We start from the raw sequence: 23,094 nt of genomic DNA, 5'->3' as shown, positions 1-23,094 counted from the left end.
CGAGTTTGTCTGTCTGTGACCAGCAACCACAATGTATGTCACATTGACCTCGGAGTCCGCCGTTTGTGACGGTGACTTATGTGATCTCCCCTTCTCTTGACGCTCTTCTGGCGCGGTACACATGCTCCCTCACTCTGTTGCGACTGTTGTGGAGAATTGGGCTAACAGGGCAGGTTTACCTATTCTCAACTTTGGACGCACCCCACACTTTCTTCCTGAAAGCATCATGTTGGGCAGCATATGACCTTTAGACGCACACGGCCCTCTGGCCTTGACTATCGATGCTCCACAGTCACCACCTGCAAGCCCCGTAATAAAATGTTTGCATTTCGTTAAAGATTTGCAGAGGTTGTTCTGTAGGGGTGCTGTGGATGGGCATTCTGCCCTAGTCGCAGCAACAATCTGCACACAGACGAGCAGAAATGTTTATAAAGTTTGCAAATGAAATATTAACAAAACAGCTGCCAATGATTCAGTTGCCATTATACATTGCTTCTATCCGTTCATGCCGCTGCCACGTGGGTCGGTCTGTTGAATCAATGAGTCCAAAAAATGGGCCATAGAAAATAGCCTAGCGACTGCATTTATCATTTTGGAAATTCGTTTTGCTTAAAACTATATGCAAATTAAGAAGAGCAAAATATTTGTGCCAATACTACAATAGTAAATGAGCCCTGAAAATAGGGCATTTTACGATAATACAGCAAAAGTTGGCTGGTATGGAATTGCATCATGCATACATACATCATCCATTCACGTGTTTCGCACTATTTTTTGGTCGCAAATACGAGCAACGAGAGAACTCTCTCTTGCTATCATAGTGGTGCCTGCCATGTACGACAAAGAATATAGACCCATGACAATCCCATGAATGTCGCCATGCTTGATCATCTGGTGACACGTCCATTGCTTGCCTCAGCTGCCTCCGTAGCATCCATGTTTACGATGCACGTGCATGACGCCGGTGCAGCTCAGTTAACCTGTTTCAGTGTATATCATAGATGGTTACTTGGTGGATGACACGAAGCTTTGGCCACAGCTTCAAAGAACATGTAAGCTCTTTCAGAGCTCATTACGCCTTGTCCAAACTGCGCAAGTCGTGTATACGGTGCTGTACAAAAATGGGGCTAGAAATGTATTCCAAGATGTCCAAACTTTGCACTTCTGGATTAAATCAGGATCACTGTGTATTGCTCTTTGTTCTTTATTTGGCTAACACTCTGAAGCAGCGGCTTGTCATGTTTCTGACTCGATAAAGTTCCTCAGCGTGGTAACTATCTGATCATTTATTTTCTGCATAACCGCTTGCGGGTGTGCACCGTTGCGATACATTTTTTCTTATTGCACTCAAGGGGTTTGGAATGTAGGTGTTCCATACATTGTTAAAAGCTCATAGTAAAGACGTATTACTGCTAGTCACTTGCTTACTCTGTGGATCGCCACATTCAACTCTGAACATTCATGTTTTGTTGGTGTAGCTGCTGTCACCGATGCCTCAACGCATCGATTCAAGTGTGTGCCCATTTACTTATTCTTGATACACTGGCGATCAGTGAGCACAAGTTTGCGTGTCAGCTGAGGTGGATGTGTCCAGATTCTGTGCAAGAAACTTACTATGCCAGGCAGTGGAGCAACTCCCTTTCTCACGGTGTAACAAGCGGTATACTCATTCTTGCTGAGGTTCTGGGGTTGAAGTTAGCAATAGCGATAGGAGGTTAGTGATACACTGCTGGCGGATGAGTGAATTTTTTTTATCCATGGGAAAAATTGTGCATTGCAAGGAGCTGGCAACACAGACAGTCCTCATGTAGCAGTAGTTCGTGGACTTGGTCACACAGATTCATTACATTCCTTAATATACCAGACCCTATTTTTGCAGCCAACTACTAAACACGTCTTCCCTCTATCGTTCCTCATTTTGCAAATGAATGGAAGACAGTCTGTTAGTGAACCCTTATTTGCAATTCCAACATCTGATTGCACAGAAGCAGGGCAGAAACGGTAATGGTTTTGCATTTGTGCGCGTTCGCTGAGGGAATGTGTGGCGCACCACCAAAAAGTGCTACCTCATTTCTCTAGTGCAAATTGCCCCATAAGAAGGGTCTATAGATGCACAATAGTAATGTGCAAATGGCACGGCCATAAATGCATTGCACAAATAGCTGTCACGGCCAATATTAAATTTGTGTGTAGCAGTTTGAACCTGGTCCGCCAAAAGTCAGACAGCTTCCCCTTAACCCTTTTTGAGGAATATTTAGTTTTTGATGTAAATTTACCTGCCTTCACAAATTAAGTGCATGCATATTACAGGTCATCACTGAGCACAGCCACCTGAACTTGGTCAAAGGCGTCTGGCATGTACTCTAGCACAGGTTGACCCACCCATCAGTGGTTCAAATCTTTCTGTCAGAAGCATTTTAGAGGAATAGTTTTTTCAGGAAGTGCCAAGTGCAAAATGTAGTCCAGTAGACTTAAAAGGACACTAATCAGAGACAATAAACCAGTTTAGACCAATAATCTTTTAAAACTTCATTTTCATTAATATTGCAGTAACTTTTTCTTTTTTGCTTTTGTAATACAGTAAAATCTCTTCAAACATGCTAAGCCGAGTCTTTCCCTCAATTAAAATACTCTGTAGTCCATTTTTAATGATCAAAAATGAACTAGGCCTGAGCAGGCACTGTCAAAATCCATATGTTGCAGCAGGCTGGCATGTGTATGAACTTCATGGTGGTGTCCACATCCACTTTCTCACAGTTTGTGGAATTGCAACAGGGTAACTTACCATTGCAGATCAAAATTTTTTCTCTTTAGTGTCCCTTAAGGCTAAACCCCATGAGAGCGATTTAGTGCGCGACGACAACAAGTGACGACACAGGCCGTCGCTTGAACAGACTGCTCAGTCGTGTCGCTCGATTGCTCAGTTGTGGAAATCTAGAATTCATCGATTGCCGCCCGGAAGTGCAATGAGCGACTAGCCAATAGTGCGAAGCTGTAACTGGATGTACATTACTCAAGTACTGCCGATTGTCGTACGGAACGAGCAAACGATTGAAATTTTATATGTGCAAGGATAAAAACCTACTGCAAGACCCTCAGAAATATTTTATGATGCTTTTTACAGTAAAATGCACCAGCTTAAATTAATAAAGCATCCATCATGCCAGCCAGCTTTGACGCGTATTTGCTGTCCTCATACCGGAAACAATGGGGAGACGTCGCTCAAAGTCGTGGCTCGCATGGAGTACGACTTGTACGCGACGAGCAAAGACAGCCGTCTCCATCGCGTCGCTTGTTGCTGTCACGTGCAAGATCGCTTGCATAGGGTTTATAATTCAAAACTCTGCGCCAAAAATATTCTCCTAGACATCACTAATTCTTGAAAGTCAGCGTGTGCGTTCTGTGCGATCCCTTCCTGAACAAGATAGCACCACCTAGCAACAGTGGAGAAGCGTGGCACTGCATTTTAGCTTCCCATGCACACATGCACTTTTGCAGGCACTTACTTTTGTCCTGTGGCCGCATTCGGGGCATTCGAGTTCGTGTTTCCCAGCATTGCTTTTGTTTGCCGCAGCCTGCTTTTCTAATGTCGATTCAAGACAAGTCTCACAGTAGGTGTGCAGGCAGGCCAGCAATCTAGGTTGTTTGTAACCACTGTTGCATATGGCGCAGAGTGGATCGTGCTCCTCGGAGCCACCGAGCGGCGAAAGATTTCCACTCTCCATTGCTGCAAAGCAAACAATTACACATAATGTGGTCAGGACTCAGGTGCTTATGGAAGTTTTGCTAATGCTATATTCGAGTGGCAGAGCACTTTGCCATGCTACAAGAGTGGTGAAAATGTTTTAAAGCTGCTTTGTGAGAACAACCATGCATAAATTGATGGTACTGCTTGTTTATCCTCTCAGGAACCTACTTATGCTAGCAGTAACACTTCACTGCTCTTTTACTTTTCTCTTTAGAGCGCTGTCACACAACACTTTCATACGACCACTCGAGTATGCCATGAATCGAGCAAATAACTAGCAATGTCACCTTTTCTTCAACAACATGTCAAGCGAATCATTAACCCTGTTCACTGTGTGTCTTTATATCAAAGCTGCAGTCACAATGGGCGACATGTGCGAATCGTGCAATTTACAGCTGCTGCAAAAGCTTTAGAAACACCGATTTGGGGGCTCTTTCCTGAAAAATTTGGAATAAAAGTCGGATTTTTTGCTCTTAACCTGGTCGTCCAGCCAGTGTGCTAATCTGTGCGCACAAACGAGGGCGCGAGCTTAACTGTCGGTCGTTGCTAAGTGCTTGCAGCGGCACTGCTACTAATGTCAAAATTCATTCGCAGCCCTTCACTACGCAGTTTCTCACAACGCATTGCGCAATTTGGGGACGGTAAATCCCACAATTTTATTTATTTTAATGGACCGTAAAGCGTTCCTGCCCCGTATAACATATTCGCACGTATAACAAAGAAACTTGCTTCGCCGTCTGTTTACTGTTTCCTTAGTGCGCAAGCCACAAAGATGAACAAAATACGAAGGAAACGTTGGCGTCATGGAGCCTTTCCCAGCCAAGACGGCATACTTTATTGAAAAACTCGAACATTTAGACGGGCAAAAGGGGGCTGAATGTGGCTAATAGTGCGAGACAAAGTGCTCAATGCAGTAGAGCCGTGTCTTTCCGCCTGAAGCATAGTCGCAATATGTGGGGCACCGTATTGCGACGCGCATAGAAGCGATGCTGAAATAGCTTACCAACGAATCTTCACGCGCTGTATTTACTGCCGTATGCCCGACAGCTGTTTTACTAACCACGTGCACACTCAGAGGCGCATGCATTTAATACACGGCACAAAAAATTCGAAGTCACCTTCGCCTAAGCCTAACCGACGACTAACAGCCCAGCAGCCTTCGACGGATGTGTTGAATTCAGCTGTATACAAGGCAGTAAATTTGCATGCTACAATGCATTTCATTCGTCACTACAACCATTGCGCAAAGAATGAAACGTGGAGAACACACAAATTTTCCAACCTTTTTCTTCCGTCATGGAGATCCTGCGTAAAGTACAACCGCCATACCCAAGCAAGCAAGGTAACTGGTCGGCTCCGATTGGTTGCTGCCCAAAAAACTTCTGCTTGAAACCGACGACGACAGCGCCGCTCTATCTACGGGCGCTTCAAGACAGACCTAATTGACACAGTGAAACACAATAATTTTTCAATTTTTTTATGCCATGGAAAAACATATGGCCATATAAATACGGTACAGAATGATGCCAGAGCGCACCACAGCACTTCACACAACCGCGTGCCACAACTAAACACGCGCAACACAAAACTGCGCCTGATCGTTACACAAATATTTTACATTAGTTCAGAAACGTCCGCCACAACTATGCCTTTAAGTGTACACTTTTTTTTTCCAGAGCAGTTACGCCGTGCTTTAATTTGGCAACGTCGACGTCGGTTGCTCATTCATGCGGTTCAACGCCAAGTCCGTCCATTTTTGTTCTTGTTCTCTCAGAGTTTCGTTCACGTTGCTGTTGTCCGGTTCTGGGTCTGGCAGCTCCATCAGCGGCACGGCGATGTCTTCATCTGGTAGCTTGTCTTCGCGCCACTTCGTGTCGACGACGTCTATCATGATCCCATCACGAATCACGTCGCTGTCCATAGCGGACCTCCGCAGCGGTTGCGGCCGTTTGCGCTGTTGACGGTACACGAAAGATGGGAAAACTTGATCACAGAAGCGAAGCGCACTGCAACTGGCGACTCACAAACCGCAAGCGTCGAGAACCGGCACGAAAAGCATCAAAATGCAATCCATAAGGCGAAATCACACACATACATTCAGATTGTGCCGAGCTGCCCAAAACGCACCGTTGCCGGTCTCAGTACAGCGTTGCCAGCATCGTCATCACACAGCACTGCTGTGCCATAAAACTGTGCGCGCGGTTGTGTTGCAGTGCACCATGGCGTCACTCTTTTCTTTTTCACTTCATTTGTTTAAAATATAACGCAGCAAAAGTTTAAACATATCGCTCATAAAATCCTTATACAAAATTTAAAACACGGCCAACATGAATAAAAATATAAAATTTGAAGTGCAGGATAAAACTGGTAAAAACGAGCTCAATGTGATTAGGAAACAGATGAATGCCCCCCAAACAGCAGAGGTAGACTTGTGATAACGTAGTGAACAAGAAACAACAGTTGTGCAAAACACTTTGGTTACAACTCATGAAGTTGAGTGAGGTATGCACTGAGATACTACACTACAAATGGTGTCAGTGAGGTATGCACTGAGATACTACACTACAAATGGTGTCAGAACAGTCCAAGCATTGAGGACAACTAATAGATGGGCAGATGCCAGAACAAACTGTTATAACTACACAGGTGAAAATTGATGAGCACATTTAGTTCCTTGACAGAAACGTTTCATGCAGTGTCCTGAAAATATTCCGTGTGAACAGCCACTCACCTTAGCTTTTCATAAAGGTAATTCATTACACAGCACTACGACCATACAGATAACATTCTTTGACTGAGGAATAAACAACTCCTTGTCATTGTGATCACATGCTTTTACACCAAAATACTTTGCAAAAAGTTATACATTTACTAATCTGCAGTGCATCACTAGTTCTTTATAAAAACAAGACACCCACAGATGCACAGAAAATGTGGATACAAAAGTAATACTAGAAAGAAGTTTAAAGCTTTGCAGGTGGTCCCTGTTGGGTGCTACTAACAAAATGCATGTTAGCTAGGCCTACTGACTTTTCGTAACACCTCGGGAAGTTCAGTTGGCCGCTTTTTGGCCTTCAGTTGACGATGAAGGTTGACAACAATTTTTTTCACTGCTTTTCCAATGTCTTCAGCCGTTGAGCAATTGTTCTTCAGAACAGCCCATGTGATGCAGTCAACACCAGGAGGAGAATTCTGCATAAGGTAAGTAAGAAAATACACAAGGTGAAAATAAGACTTCAGTTGTTCAAAATCCAGACTCTTTCAGCTCACTGCAGCGCTTGCAGCCAAAATCAAAACATTTTGGCCTTTGACACAAGGGCAAAATGTACACAAGACCTTGTTAGTGCTCTTTCAGGAATGTTGCAAAAGATCAGCAAACATTTCTTTTCTTCCACTGAATATGCACGGCACAATAAAAAAAGGAGTCATCTCCCAGCAGGTGCTTCTCAACCTCAAGCTGGTGACATTGTTGTGGCAAGTGCGGTAGTCAAAGACCTTTTACTGGCATTTATGACATAGCACCATCTTTACATGCTATACAGTAGAACCCTGTTGATATGTTAGGCGACCAAGAAAAAGTATGTGCAATCTGGATAAATGTAACATCCAATAATGCTTGCAGGAGCACTACAGATGAAGCACGCTACCGCCACACAAAAACACTTTTCTAACTAATCATAGAACGGCCTCACTATTAAAGGACATCGCCTCACGAATCTCCTGCCATGAAAAAATTTCTAATCTTCTAAGTACATGCGGAGTCAAGAGGTAGTTATTGCACTAATGCATCGCTTTACCTCGCCTCCACTAGCATGCTGGAAGCTACGCAAGAGGGCATGGTACCAGCCAAAAGTTGTTTCTTTCTTCTTTTTTCTTTCTCTCTCTCTATATATATGACACTAGTTCCAGATCAGGTGTGTGCAGTGCTCTCTTGATGTGAGATGGGCGCTCGAGCACCTGAAGCTACATCACTTGCAGCAGAGACCAATCAGCGCATGCAGCTGTCTGATTGTCTCACCAAAAAGAGGGCACCGCGGTGTCTAAACTACGCAGCCCACTGGTGTGACCTTGAAGATCATGCTCAGCTGATGCAACTATGCCCAACTGGCATGTGTAGACCCAAAGTGCAAAAATGAAATACTTCTGTCTTTTCTTTTTTTAGGATTGCAGACGTGTACTTTTCACCTACTTAACTATTTCACTAAAAATTAGCAATTACAGTTTACTGAGAATGTTCTTGCAATCAGCCAATAAACGTTGGTGGGCTTCACTGCTTGTGACATAGCAGCATGATGACATTGCGAAGAAAAGAGCCATTGATTTTCCACTGTTCTTGACACAAGATTGTAAATTCTCTTCCGCATGCAGTGCAATACTGACTCGCATGTTCACAGGAACATCATCTACAAATCAGCAACATTTTTCTATTTTGCTCTAAATGTGTTTTAGGGCCCCTTTTTAAGTTGAATAGGAAGCCAAATACTGAAAACTCACTAAATAAAGCTTTCTATTGTTGCCTGGTGGCTAGATTGGACATTAAGCACTTTTCTTGAGTTATTGCAGCCATGAATCACACTAAATGAAGTTTTCAATTTCCATCTGCCACTTAAGTTGAATGTTTGACAATTTACCAGCCTCTCCTTGAACATTCACAGCCATTTTTTAAATCAGTTTTCATGCAACTGTGTAGTATATTGAAGAAATCACGCATGGTGCATCGAAGGTCCTGACAGTGCCTGTGAATGTGGGTGTCAGGTGACCACTTGTGCCTTCGTCCACTTCACCTTTGTTTTTAAGTCGTGAGCCATGTTGAGATCGGCAACTATCTTAACACGACTAGCTCATGTGGCAATGCTACTGTGCGACATAGCAGGACCAGTATAATGTAGCGATCCCTATCGCTCGCTTCTATACCGTACCTATCATCCACCACTCGTGACCAGATCATGGTAATAACATTGGTGGAGCACCGCTCAGCTCGCCGACAAAGCGTGACAAGGAAAAAAAAAATGGAATAGAATCATTACATTATCCAGCCCAAATTCTGTGAGGTGACCAATTTCAGCGGTGAGATGCGGCAGTCACATAAACATAGGAGCCGTTGACGGACAATGCTGCAGTGGTAGTGCACCGTCGGCTTCTGGACGTAACAACCACAAAGTTAAACCTAACAAACAAGAAGCTGATACACCTGACCCAATGGGAACTAAGCAGGACCTGTGTTTCAAAGCGTAAGAGCCCAGAAAATGTAATAAGCAAAAACATATCAACGAGGTTCTACTGCATAAGGTTTAGCCGAGAGACTGCACTCATGTGCCTGCTGCATTCCCTGCACTGTACTGTGAACAGCCAACAACATGATCACTTCATTCTTGATAACGTGGAGAGTAATGAAAGTCAGAATGTGTCCAGGTGCATGTTGGCATTGTCAACACACTTTGCCTGTCTACTCTGACATTAGACCGCATTAACACATTTCAAAACCTGCATCTTTTTTTAAATAGCCGTGCCTTTCCTCATGTGCGTCCAGCACAAATGCGCCACAAGCTTTGCATCACATGTCGGAAACAATGCGCAAAGATGCACACTAGTGTTCAGCTGCCAAAGGTGCCATTCCTACAGCAAAAGTGCACGATGCGACATTTTCCACAATTTATGACCTCACCTCATCACTGTTCGCACACCACAAAAATACAGAAACTTCGAGCTGGCCATAGATAGTGTAAAAAAAGAGAGACCAAACATTTGTGCGAAAAACAAAGTGCTTTAAAAAAAGAAAAGTTTCTACTTATGAATGTGGTCAGCTACACAAGAAATAAAGCTTTGAGAAAGAATATGCAGCTTGCACGTAGTGTGGGAATCAGAAAGCAAAGCTTTCTTTGGCATTTGTGAAGAACGCTGTTTTTGTTTAGCAATCATTTGTGTGTCGAGACCACATGAATGGTGCTTCTTCTGAACCTCTGTCGCACTCGGTACAAGCTTCAGGTTCCTTTTGTTTGTGCTGGACCTTATGTCTGCACTCACTCTGACTACTGTAATGCCCTTATTTTCCCTGATCATCTCATGACGCACTATCTCTGGATGCCGTTTGTACCATCTCTGGGAGAGGAACATCATGCAAGACAGCTGCATGATGTAGTAATTTGTTGAACTGACACTACCAGCTGAATATCACAACCACATGGCCAATAAAACTAGTTCAGCCCTGACCCTTCATGACCCACCATACAAAAAAGTAGCCTCAAAGTGGGGGAAGAGGCAAATAAAGCCTCAATTTTAAACAAAATGCATTTATAAGCAGGCTTTAAACAGCTTTTACTGCTATGCTTTTTTTGTCAGCACAGTATTTCAATGCATTTCACGAGTTGTGTGCAAAAGTTTAAGAAGCCTGAACCTCGGCAGAGTCACTTTAATGAACATGTGCATGCTATTTGCCTCAAGAAGTTTGAGTGGCACCCGCTCACAAGCGATATTGGCAAGACAGCACCACTGTGCTGCGGGAGTGTTTGCTTCAGTAGAGTAGAAACTTAGGTTGGTTGGTGTAGCATAGTTCAGATCCATTCAGTTGGTTGATGTAGATACGTAGTTCAGTTCATCTAAGCACTGATCCACTAGAATCTGAAGAGTGCTTGTTATGTCAGACTGTTTGATGCAGCCAAGGACAAAGACACTGCGCATGGGACCTTTATTTGTCTTTGTCAGTGCATTCTTTACACCACATCTTTTTGTTCTTTGTTATGAACCAACTAGCTCAAGAAAATATTTTGCTTTGAGCTAGAGTAGAGATGCACAACTCAAAACCAGCACGGGCCAAAACCAACTTCTCTAGAAGCAACATGGGCTGCACTTTTCTGAGAACTATTGGATGTTCTGCTTGTGGCAAGGCAATATAGCTTTGGTGTAATCACACTCATTGCTGTCTGAGCGCGTCTTGTAAGGTTATGTTGGTCTTAACACATATGTAGCACTTCAAGTGATAAAACAAAACATCTGCTCACATATGCCAACATTTTAACGCCTTTATTAGTGACATTACTGTATTTGTTCTTATTGCATTGCTTATAAAACCGAAGGAAGGGCTGCTTTCAGTGCATGCTTTTTACCTGCAGCAAACACTGCAGGTTGATGAGATTTCACTGCACTATGGAGTCCCAGTCATCCGACATCACTGAGAAAGGATCGGGAAACCTATAGAGGTTTGCTTCTCATGTTTATATAACTTGAGACATTGTTGGAACTGTGCTAGAACATTCTCAAAAGGTTCCGAAGATTTGTTGTTGCAGCGTTTTCTACATTTGCATGAAGGTCTATTTCAAATTAAAGAGCGTTATCTACTCCTAGAAATTATTAAAGGAAAACACAACACTGCCATTCTAGTTCTTAAGTATGAGACGGACAGAAACATTTCGCCTTTTACTGTTAGAATGAATGAGAAGTGGCTACACTCGAATATTGATATTGTGAGTGGGACTAGAGAATGTCATAAAAGCAGCCCTTCAATCATTACGAGCAGCTCGTTATTTGTATCAATCTAGTACAAACTGAAATCCTCAAATGACAGTGCTGGTGTTGTTGATGCCAGTGGTACCTGATCCAATCAACTGTGATTTACATTTACTCCTGATACGCTGCCGAGTGAGCAAATATCAGGGAATTGTGAAAAGTTAGGTGAACACACCAAGATGCATCTGTTCAGAAGTGCTACCACCTATGGTCAACATTCAGTCGAAATGTACAGTAGGAAAACAAGTGTTCAGTTCAATTACAGTGATGCTGCACCACCATAATGAGTTCTTGGCGTGTGTAGCTTGACGTTTGATGGCAGACAGCCTTTATTATCTGCTCTACACATTCCTACATCTTCTTTCAGTTTAATATGGTTGACGCTGCAAGCTGCTCATTGTGTGTATTGTGTTTGGCGACAAAAATCTTATTTTTCTCAGCATATGGCCATGCGCCTTTCCAGCACCGGCATTCTGTTTAAGGACTGTATGTTGTTGTGCAGCTCTGTACTATAGTGTGTAGAATATTCTAGTACAGTCAAACCCCAATATATATATATATATATATATACTATATAATGAACACGGAGTGGAGAAGGCACGGCCTTGAAGTCCTGTTCAACAGGCCGCAAGCTATGGCTGGAACATTTCTTGCCTTCCCTCTTCTACCACTCCCACAACATCGCACAATGTCCATGGTGACAGTTTCCACAGTGCTTCTCCCTCTGCGAAGGCAATGGCATTGGCCTCTGATGACCTGGAGCGACAGCCCGGTGGCTTGCTGGCTGGCAAAACATTGCTTACTGGAACACTGAATATGGATGGGGCAGAGCGGGCCGTGTCTCGAGTCGCCAAGGTCTTCCAGGAGCCTGAAGGTCCTATACCTGGCTGGCTTCCCAGACTCGCACCTGGGCTCGCCCTTCAACCTTGTTCTGAAACGTGTCTGCAGTTGGTAGCCTGCAGGTGCAGCCACCTACTCGCTTACGTGCGACCAGCCAGTCATCTTGGTGTTGCACATATGACGACATGGCGACATGTTTGTAGGTTAGCTGTCGCTGGACCAGGAAATGGATCGAACTAATCCGAGCTATTGTGCCAACACCAACCCAGCAGACCAGTGACTTCTTGCTATTCTCCTGCTAAGCTTCACTGTCAGCTCTTTTTATAGCATCAGGCAATCTTTTGAACATAGCCACTGCTGCTGGGTTGACTGAGTCTTTTGTGTGCGAAACCCAATGCCTTGGGCCCCTCTGGGACGCTTGCCCACAAAGCCGAGAAATTTTGGGGCAAACTTTCTCCAGGTGGTGCAAGAACAGCGTACCTTGCTGTGGCGAAGAATAAGTGCAGCATTGTGCTGCACGCAACTATTTCCGACACTCTGTCGAATTTGTGAAAATGCACTTTTTTTTAAGGAATGAATAGACAAGCACAAGCTTCCCGCAATGGTGTGATGCACAACACCCCTCCAGTGCAGCGTTTTCATGTCAACCATGCAAATGGCCCACCGTGATGCCGCACTGTGTGGTTGTATGATTAGTGCACAAACTCACTTATCTACAGTTGTTTATTTAAATTTTTATGTTTTCATTGTTCTTGCAATTGCCTTCGGGTTAGACAGCGGTATATGTGAAGTTTTGCCATATCACAACATACTGTGACCTTAACTTTGGATAGAACAGACTTCAGGTATAACAGACTTTTTTCGATGGATTATCACGGTCCATTATAACGAGTGTCAACTGTAGTGGTTGAAAGCACCATGCTATGCACGTGTGCATTGAGAGCGGGAGTAAACAAATGAAGATGCAGGTACACCACCCAAAGCACAGCAGAGGACAAAAGCAAGGCCCCTTGCTGTCATCACTAAGGCGTGCCACCATTGGCCATACCCGAGGCCAACACTCAGATGCAAAGAGCAGCACATAGTGCATAACATGTGCACAAAAATGTAAGTTCTTACCTCCCATATGGCATTCAATGCATTGCTGTCTACACCGACACCAGGGTTGAAATTGCCAGCAGCAGCTCTTCCAGTGCAAACAATTGGGATTACTGGTTTGTCGTTCCACACAAACTCGGCTACTCTTCTTGCTGTGTTCAGACCCCCTATAAGATAAAATGCACATCATCCAAACTATAAATTTTTCACACTCTATGTCGCACCTTTTCCACAGGCCCATGCTCATATATAATTTTCTCCTGTTGCTACACATCAAACCAAAAAAAGTTTGAGCCCAAGTAATACTACACTCATTTGAGCAACATGATAAAGTGCTTGCAGTTAATGTGCAAATACAGTCTTCTACATGCATACCACTCCTTCGCTAAGCATGCCACACATGCCTAATGTCAACCTTGCCAGAGTGGGTAGCAGTACATTTGTTTTCACTTGATGTTCATTGCCATCAAAATATTGAAAGGTGCAGTGCAAAAGCTCATTCATTCAAGAAAACGATTTATGTTTCCATATAATTCAAACTAACATGCATAGTGGTGCTCTTGAGGATAGAGCACTATAGGCAAAACAACTAACTGATTTGTATGTAAACTGCCCTTGCTTTTGGTTGACCTGCTATGTTTAGAGCACATTCTCAAGCCTTAAAGGACACTAAAGAAATGTTAAATTGGATTATAACACCATAAAGCATTGTTTCACAACTCTATGTTTGTTAACTTTGTGGGAATAGCTTCATTACTAGAAAAAAAAATTAAAGTCAAAGTCCTATGTTTTTTAACCCTCTGATGGTCAATGCCATAAACATACGGCATTGCAAACAAGTCCCAAATGGTCGATGCAATATATTTACAGTGCCATCTGTATGTTTGAAAAATGCACAAATTTTTCAACTTTTCATTACCAGGCAAGTGCTGCCATCCTGTGTAGATACAAGAAATATTTCATTTGCTCTTTATTCTCTTAGTTTTCATTCCATGGCTTCTTCACGTGGGTGTTTCAGGTCCCACTCGCGCATCCATGCATGCAAGGGTGTGTGGCAGTTTTGGTTTTGTCTCGTGGGTTGTTTCCATTCATTGTGCTCCTAAAAACTGATGGCTACCTGTTTTCTAATCTCTCAAAGGGTCACCGCTAGATGCTCACCTGTCTGTTGCTCACAGAGGTGCAATTACATCTGTTCACAGGCAGGCGCTGATATGTATACAAATTATGCCACCATATATAAATGACACTGCCATGCTTGCGTTCTATTTCTCGAGACTCGGCTCTCGAAAACTGATTGCCCCTCGTCCTCGTTGGTGATGAAACGAAGGATTACTGCAGGTTTCTTACTTGTTTGGTTTCTGTGATAGGTGCATAACCGTAGAGTTTTATTGCGTGCACTCATGTACACGGTTCGATAACGCTATGGGTACGCACGTTGATTATCCTGCTGAAAGTGAGTCGAGCCGCAATTTCTCCTATGCAGACAACTACCCGAGTGCAGAATCAGAATACAGCTAAACCTCGATATAACGAACTTCAATATAATTAAATTTTCGATATAACAAAGTATTTAACTTTTAGTAACCTCATCTCCATAAAACACCATGTATTTAGAACCTCAATATAATGAACTGTTTGTATGCGATTTCAATATAACAAAATTTCACTGCTGCCGCAAACGAATGCTGAGACAATAAATGGAAACTTGCAAATGCACCTCTAAAATCGCGCGCCACGCAACAAGTGCAACCCCGGAAGTAGAGCCACACCTTCCATCTAAAGCCCAGGTGCAATAACATCCTATTGGGGGCCGCGGACTGCGTGCTTTAGGTGCGAGTGAAAATGTGTGAGGGTGATACAAGAAAGATAGTGGCTTCACAAGTGCCACCTTCTCACGTGAGCAAAGAGAAAGAGGCGGAGGGGAGCGAGCTCGCGGTAAGGCGATCCAGCGCACGCAAGGGGGCCGGGGGGGGGGGGGGGGGGGGCTAGGGAAGGGGTAAGATGATGCATGCCTCGATTTCTGGAACACGTCTCAGCCGTGGCTCCACATGGCTGCAAGTGCGGCTGAATGTATACACAGCCGCGCACCCTGCTTTAGCAGTAATATGCCGCGTGTGCAAAGAGTGGGCATGCCTGGACAGCGTGGCATCATGTAAACTGTCTTCCCGCACATTTAGTATTGGAAGTTGCATAATCTCAAGTTTCGGTGACTCATTGGAGCAAGAGGTAGATGAAGAATTCATTCCCGTTGCCGGCGCGTTTCATGATAGCGTCATCCCAATGTGGGCAACACTATCAGGCGTGGGTGCGCAGTGCACACAAAAGGATGACTGGCTTCGCTGTGAAGATAGTGGCGACGTGGCATCAAACCGCATCATTTGTCGCCGCCTCCCAAATTTATCAAAATAAATTTTTTTCTGATTCAAGTTTGCTTTTTTCGATTGCCCGATGCTTCGGATAATTATGTGGCACCTTTCCTAGGAAGAAGAATCTATCAGCGACGGTACCTATTTGCACAAAAAGTTGAATTTCAATACAACGAATAAAGCAAAGCAAATTGCCAATTTTACCTACTTTGTTATATTGAGGTATAACTGTACAATTTATCTATTTCAGTGTCTGTACCTTTTTATTGTTAGTAGAAGTATTTATGGAACCCCATCTGTATTCATGAACAAACAATGCATGTTTACCTACTGAAATTTCTTTTTTTTCACTTTATGGTCACTCTAAAAAACTGCGGTAAATTTGTTTTCGAAATAGGTCAGTCAAGATTTTAAATGTTGTGGGGGTTCCACTCTGCGTGCGGCTAGGGCTGAAGGCAAGCTCCGGATCTAGCCCCACGCAGTCGCTTCGTGGTACTCCCAACCCGTAGCGTGGGAATCGCGGCTACGCCGGGAGGGGAAGAGGGGTACGCGCGTCATCAGAGCGACGGAGAAAGGGAGGGCGCGTAGTGCCTCTCTCCCATGTCTACGCCGGCGCGACCCGTCGCTACGTGCGAACGGGACGCCGCGGGTACGCAGGAGGAAATGGAGGCGGGTGCTCCCCACAATGTGCAATAAGGAAATTGGCCCCTGGGCGGTCGCATTCGTCGCATTTGACCCTCAAAGGGTTAAATATCATGACGAAACCCCAGCACAGGTACACCAGTGCGACGTCAAAGATCTCTAAATATTTTCTCGTATTTGGGTCACTGTGGTTCAGTAGAAGTTCTTGAAACTTGCTAATTTCACACATTGGCTCTTTGAGAGCGCACATAGTCCATCTTTACTGATAAGAAATTTAGTAGGCCAAAGCAGACGCCATGAAAATCTACGAAGTCGAAAAAGCTGGTGCAGGAGTCGACGTCACCATTCATCGCTTATTTTTGGGAGTTTTGTGACTTAGCAAGGCTCTTTTCAAAGCAGAATGTCCTTATTTTGTTATTGTGGAAGGATATTTACTTACAAAGCACAACTTATGTTGCTCTGCGAGTCCGTTTAACTTGAAAATGAAACTCTTGCAGTGCAGCACAACTGAAAACAGCTGATGGGAGGTCATTCATAATGCATAGGCAGTCGAAACACATCCACTTGCCATAATCAGGATGCTGTGTCTGTTGACAAGCACTGCTACAAGATGTCGAGTTTGTGTGGGAACTTCAGGGTGGCATCACCACCTGTCCTCTGCTTCTAGATCTTTCATTTTTTACCAAGAAAGCAGCCATGGTAAGAGTGGCTGCTCTGCTATTGCACATGCCTAATCTACCAATTCAGCTTAACCTAACATTCCTTTGTCGTGTCTCCTTAAGTACACGAATCTGTATCAGTCGGCGCAACGGCCACAGCACAACGGCCAGAGCACAACGCTGCCATAAAAGGGAAAAACGGTCATCCACTGTAGCACAAGCTACAAAGAAAACTTATGCGTGTTTCTCAGAAAGCTTTGAAAGCTGTAGAAAAAATCATTTCAGACAAAAGGCTCAGTGTCCCTGCACCTCGAGTTGTCCAATAATTCGGATCTGCCCTGGAATCAGCTAGCCTCCTGGTTAGGTCGGACGGCACAGCAACTGCCGTGGAAAGGCATTAGTCCCGTCCGTGGACGAGGACACATTTTTGTTCGACTGTGAAGCTTTCTGAGAAAGCTGTATAGCTCCTTTTATAGCTTCCTGCTACTCTCACGAGAACAAAATCTTTTTCCCTTCCAGCAAATTTTCTCCAGCTTGCAGATTTCCACAGATCTAATTTGCCAAAGCCGCCATACCTTCTATCACAATGCAAACGTCGAACACACGTGCAATCACAGCATCCCTCTCAGCCATGGAGCTGCCTGCAACTATCACTTGGCCGTGAGTGATGCCGCCAAATGTGCCATCAGGTCTCTGGCAAGCTTTCTTGCTCCAGTCCTAAGAAAACACAACACATACGAGATGATCAGTTAGCCACGGTATTTGCTGGTCCTATCATAAACATCCATAGACATCCAATGACTTTCACATACAGCAATAGGCAACCATGAAATAATGTGGCTGGCCTGCAGAGACTGCACACATCGCTACTGCTATAATGCACAAGCACGTGTCGCAAGTTTGTGTCAAAAGTGTCGTAAACATCAAAGCAAAGTAACACATCACTGTGTGGCTTTGTTTCATGGTCAATCACAGCTTAAGAGGAAGCTTTAGCTCGGGTGCTCCTATCTAAATACATGTGAAAAGAGAATTTGTTTTTCTCAGCAACCACTGCACCAAATTTGATGAGGTTTGTTGCATTTAAAAGAAAAACTTAAAATCTAGTGACTGTTAGTTTTGAATTTTCGATTTAGGTCCTCAATTTTTTATAAAAAATTGGCAAAAAATGAAAATTTTCAAAAAACGAAACTATCAAGTTGACAACTCTGTAACTCAACAATGAAAAATGATAGTACAATTCTGTGAATTGCATCTAATAGCACATCTAATGCGGACAAAACTGATATGTTACACATGAATCTCAAAGAATTTAGCAATATGGAAATGCAGCTTTTGCAGAACCCTTGTGAATAACGTAACAAATTCACGTAAGATATAAAATGACGTGTCGAATTTGTCCGCTTTTAACGATCTAGTGGATGCCATTTACAGAAACGCTATATCTGTTTTTGATGCAGGGATATGAATTTGTAAACTTCGTGCTTCTATTTTTTCAAACTTCCGAATTTTTGAAAATTCTTTTAACAAAATTCACGACCTAAATCGAATTTCTGCTTCCAACAGTCACTAGAATTTAACTTTCTCTCTCAAATGCAACAAATTTTATTAAAATCGGCCCAAGGGTTATCTCAGAGAAAAAGCTTTGCGTTTTACATGTACTTGAATAGGCCGCGTCGGAGTTGGGCCCAAGCTAAAGCTTCTTCTTCAAATGAGCAACCAATTTCAGCAGACTTAGGCCTCAACCATGATCGGCTCTCGTGCTCAATGTGTTCTGCATTCTTCATAAGCACCTGGGAAACGCAACATGCAGTGTCCTTTCCATTGGCTTAGACTTACAGTTGCAGCCAAGGGCAACCACACTCAGGCCTCTGAGGGTGCCTCTGCCACCCCAATGCCTTTGGCAGTAGGCAGCCTAGCTAAGGCTAGCTTTTTAGGCCTTTCAAATAAAAACTTTCTGTTCAGAAGATTTCCTGCAGTAAGTGACAGGCAGTGAGGCTTCACCCAAGACTTCCAGCCAAATTTAACATATCAGTGTCAGCAATTATCTGCAACTCATGCAGCTCCATAAGATTTCTCCCCTTCAAACACACATAATAGCTCTGCATGCCTTCCCTTTATGCTGACCTGCCTAATTATAAGTGTCCTTGTCCAAAGCACAAAGCCTGCAATTCACATCCAACACATGCCCCCTCTACATAAGCCTGCGCCCCTATTTCAGCCACGTGTTATTTACTCACACATTGTTCAAACGTTTTGGTGCAATACACATGAATGTGCTTTTAGGTATAAATCCATAATTAATTAGGCAATTGACTAATTAGTATACCAGAATGGCCTTTCCTGCATCCTCCTGATCATGTGCTGATGCACTCAAAGTGGTTGGTCTTCTAGAAGTGCCGTGTAATGCAGATACGCAATTTAAGACAAAAAGTCCTCCATTTTGATATACAGATAAACTAGCACAGGAGAGACCAAGGTAAAAATTTGTGCGGAAACCATCAACAATGATTTTCCATGTAAGTGAATAGCCGAACGCTTCAAAGCATATATTTGTCGCAGTGAGAATATTTAGATGGTGGTTGTTGTTTCATTGCATAACTGTGTAGAGAATACAGCTGTTAAACAGCACATCTGTAGCGGTAGCATAAGAGGTGTTATAAGTATGTACTATATATATATATATATTGAAATACACGTTCATATGTCAATTTGGCTTATATATACAGGCTTTGTCTGGAAAGTAGTAGGGCTGAACCTAAAGAAAAAAGAAATTATTCACAATTTTGACACATCGACTTAATAGTTTTCAAAATATGCCCCCCTTTTGCATCAACACCGCGTTTCCAGCAACACTGCCAATCACTGAAGGCTCCCTGGAATGCAGAAACTGGAATGCCCTTCAGCTCCCTCATTACAGATTCTTGAATGGCCTGGACTGAGACGTGGTGCTGTCCTTTCATGACCCTTTTCAGTTAGGGGAAGAGGTAGAAGTTTCAAGGAGTGACATCTGGGCTGTACGGTGGCTAGGGAAGCTGTGTGATGCCATGTTTGGTCAGGAAGTCCACGACAGCAAAGGCGGTGGGGCATGGCGCACTGTCATGATGGAGCCGCCATGATCCAGCGATTGTCAGAGGGATGCGGGCAACTAGTTTTCTGAGTCTTTCTAGTACTTCCACATAGAATGCAGCATTCACAGTCTGACCAGGCAGTACAAACTCTATGTGAACCACTCCTTTGAAGTCAAAAAAGATGATGAACATCAATTACATTTTCAACTTGCACATGCAGGCTCTTTTCGGGCAAGGTGAGGCGGGGTGTGCCATTCAGCGCTTTGGCGCTTTGTCGTGGGGTCGCACTCAAAAAGCCATGACTCGTCTCTGGTGATAACATTGTTGAGAAAATTTGGATTGTCACGAACACAATCAAGAAGTCCTTGACAAATCACAAGACATCTTTTTCTTCATTGGTTAACATCCTTGGCATCAATTCTGCACAAACTTTTCTCAAGCTGAAATTTTCAGTCACAATTTCTTTGGGAAGTTTAATTGTTCTGTTATCATCTGCACACTCAATCTGCGGTCAGAGTTCAAAAGATTTCGCGCTTTCACTAAGGTTTCATCACTTTTTGTCATTGAAGGGCGTTTTGACCATTTCTCATCTTCAACTTACTCTCTTCTCTCCCGAAACAATTTGTGCCACTCAAAAACACTTGACCAGCCCATGGCATCACTCCTATAAGCAGTCTTGATCATGTCATAGGTCTCACTTGCAGTTTTGCCCAGTTTGATACAAAACTTCACTGCGTAATGCTGCTCTAACAAAAAATTCATTGTGTAAATGACAAGACACTTTGAAAGGGGTTCACTTTAAACTCGATCTACACTCCGTGAAGGCTTGCAGACAACTGGCAACTGGTGCGTTTGTAGCTAAGACCTCCCCCCCACCACCACACAACCAGTGCAGAAACAACATGCTCCTTCACCATGTTTTGGTGGAAAAAATCAATCCTACTACTTCCCGGACAAACCCTGTGTGCGTGCGTGTATATATATGTGGTCATATCATATGAAGCCAACCTGCGGTCCCCACCTGTGGCAAGTTGTTCTTTTTTACCCACTTTCATTTCCATTAATTTATCGTTTCTTTATTTCATTTATTAAGCACAAGTAATTTCCCCTATATTGTCCTTGGTGTCAGTGTTTGTTGGCTTCATATGATATGACTAATAAAAATCAGGCCCCTCGATTAACCCCTTTCTTTCTCGTTTTTATATATATATATATATATATATATATATATATATATATATCTATATATATATAAGTCAATTTGACATATGCATGTCTCCAGCAGTGTGAGGCCTTCATGGAACACGACCGCCATGGACCCCTACCCAACACCACCTAAAGGAATTTCTTCTAAGTAGCATTACTCTACCACAGTTGCCCCATAGTGTACAACAAAAGCCAAGTCTCTGTGTAGTAGACTGTGCTATGTACCACACTTGATTCCCCAATAGCTTTTCTGCAGTTATCTGCACATTTTTAACAGCTGGAGCAGTTGTGTGGGACATCATGCATACTACCCTTAAGAACAAAGCTTTATTGAAATGCATTTCACAATTAAAAAAGAAAAAGTACTTAGTAGCTTCTTGAACTGGATCACCCTTGTAGTCTGATAGTCTGACTAAGATTTCTCACTCACACGCAGACTGAGTCTGCCAGCTGGTCAAGACATGACTGATGCATCCGTGTGAACCTGGGGCTACATAGCCACTACATACAACGGTTTTACTGTTAGCCTCTGTAATCTTAATATTCATGACTTAGCTAGCAACACAGGTGCATTTCACCATGTTAGGCAAGGAATAGATTTGTCCGGTAAAAGAAAAAAATTGCGAAGAGGACCACACACTCACCTTTTTGTCCTTCTCAGGCACTACGTGAAAGACCCTATGGAAAGGTTTCTCAGTCAAGGAGCGCTCTTCACAGAAGCTCCTTGCGACTTGTTCTTCAACACCGAAAAATCCGCTGGTACAGAGGCTGACAAACTTTAGTGAAGCAAGTTCCTGTCCAATCGCACTGTACAGAAAATACCAGAGTACACCTTGTACTTCGTTACTCCAACGAAACGAACTCTGAGTATGTCAAAGTACTGAATTGCAAAGTTTGCCTCTGTCACACACTTAAGCTATTTAGAACCTGACACATGTAATGCATAGTCTTTTTTGTCGTTTCTTTTTGTAACATTTCTGGCTTACCAGGACTCTGCGCCTACACTGAGAGTGACATTTCTGGTACTCCAGAAATGTAATTTGCCAGTCCTGCTTATTCCTCCTTGGTGTCCCTATAAAAGTTCTGGCAAAATCCACCTGTGGCAAAATGTACTTGCACCCCACTAGTTTTTCCTAAAAATGTAGCTTTGCCCAGTATGGGATCAAACTATATGAAGTACCAATGTACTCTGTGGCACATTTCGAAAACCATTACTGCACAATACAATTTCTCCTGTGAGTAATACTTCACTCTTTAAGTAATAAAGTCTAAGTGTCTACACTGACCTTTACGCCACAGTTTATCTGAAAAATGTTCACTAAGCCACACAGAAAAGACTATGAAAGGGAAAAGTTGTCATCCACCGGAATGTAGCACGAAGGTACAAAAGAAACACATACAAGTTTCTCATAAAGAACACTTCGCAGTTGAGGAAAAATTTGTTCTGCTCTGGTGCTCTCTTTCATGATACTTCTTCCACCTTGCAGGATTCTGCAGAACTTATTTGACAGAAAATACTAGTACTAACTACATGGCTTTTAGCAACCACAAACACTAAAAGTACAAAACAATCAGAGTTGTGAGACAACAATGTGCGCAGCATCAAAGCTGGTGTGAAAGGCTCATAAAAGAAAAAGAAAAAAATTCCTAGAAAGTCATTGCAGAACTCTTTGAAAAGAGACACTAAAAACAGTGTCTGCTGTTACAGCAATCTCCACCATGCTCCGCTAACCACCTTTGGACCTTGTGCTCATTGGTAGAATGTGTTACTACAACTATGGACATTTTAATGGTATGAAAGAGTTTTGAAGACTCTCATCGATACCTACGTAACATGTCCTGGCTTCCCGAAACGTTTTAGCCCATTTGCCTAACATCTGCACACAAAATAATATAAGCAAATGATGAAATCACTTTTGGGCAACGTTTCTTCCTTCCTTTTGCTTGTCACAAGAGCTCCGATT

General features: G+C 43.2%; 3 protein-coding genes across 5 annotated transcripts in view; all 3 read right to left on the bottom strand.

Moving 5' to 3' along the window:
• Positions 1–5,180, bottom strand: part of mei-P26 (E3 ubiquitin-protein ligase meiotic P26) — a 41,639-nt gene extending 36,459 nt beyond the window's left edge. For all 3 annotated transcript variants that reach the window (XM_075689191.1, XM_075689192.1, XM_075689193.1), the window contains exons 1-2: positions 5,031–5,180; positions 3,507–3,727 (exon numbers count right to left, since the gene is read on the bottom strand). In XM_075689191.1, coding sequence (XP_075545306.1) covers positions 3,507–3,727; positions 5,031–5,046 — 237 coding nt within the window. In that variant the 5' untranslated portion in view covers positions 5,047–5,180. The remainder of the gene's footprint in view (positions 1–3,506; positions 3,728–5,030) is intronic.
• Positions 5,181–5,209: 29 nt separating this feature from the next.
• LOC142579213 (anaphase-promoting complex subunit 13) lies at positions 5,210–6,254 on the bottom strand. The gene has a single exon (XM_075689202.1). It carries the CDS (start codon positions 5,667–5,669, stop codon positions 5,442–5,444), a length of 228 nt encoding a protein of 75 aa, XP_075545317.1. The 5' UTR covers positions 5,670–6,254; the 3' UTR covers positions 5,210–5,441.
• Positions 6,255–6,429: 175 nt separating this feature from the next.
• Positions 6,430–23,094, bottom strand: part of LOC142579210 (uncharacterized) — a 50,468-nt gene continuing 33,803 nt past the window's right edge. The window contains exons 16-19 of the mRNA XM_075689194.1: positions 21,775–21,937; positions 17,432–17,573; positions 13,211–13,356; positions 6,430–6,940 (exon numbers count right to left, since the gene is read on the bottom strand). Of these exons, the coding sequence (XP_075545309.1) occupies positions 6,761–6,940; positions 13,211–13,356; positions 17,432–17,573; positions 21,775–21,937 (631 nt within the window). The 3' untranslated portion in view covers positions 6,430–6,760. The remainder of the gene's footprint in view (positions 6,941–13,210; positions 13,357–17,431; positions 17,574–21,774; positions 21,938–23,094) is intronic.

The sequence above is a fragment of the Dermacentor variabilis genome, chromosome 4, assembly GCF_050947875.1.
Source record: "Dermacentor variabilis isolate Ectoservices chromosome 4, ASM5094787v1, whole genome shotgun sequence".
NCBI classification, from domain to species: domain Eukaryota; kingdom Metazoa; phylum Arthropoda; class Arachnida; order Ixodida; family Ixodidae; genus Dermacentor; species Dermacentor variabilis.
The sequence above is the reverse complement of the archived record's forward strand: the minus strand, read 5'-3'. Positions and strand labels throughout refer to the sequence as shown.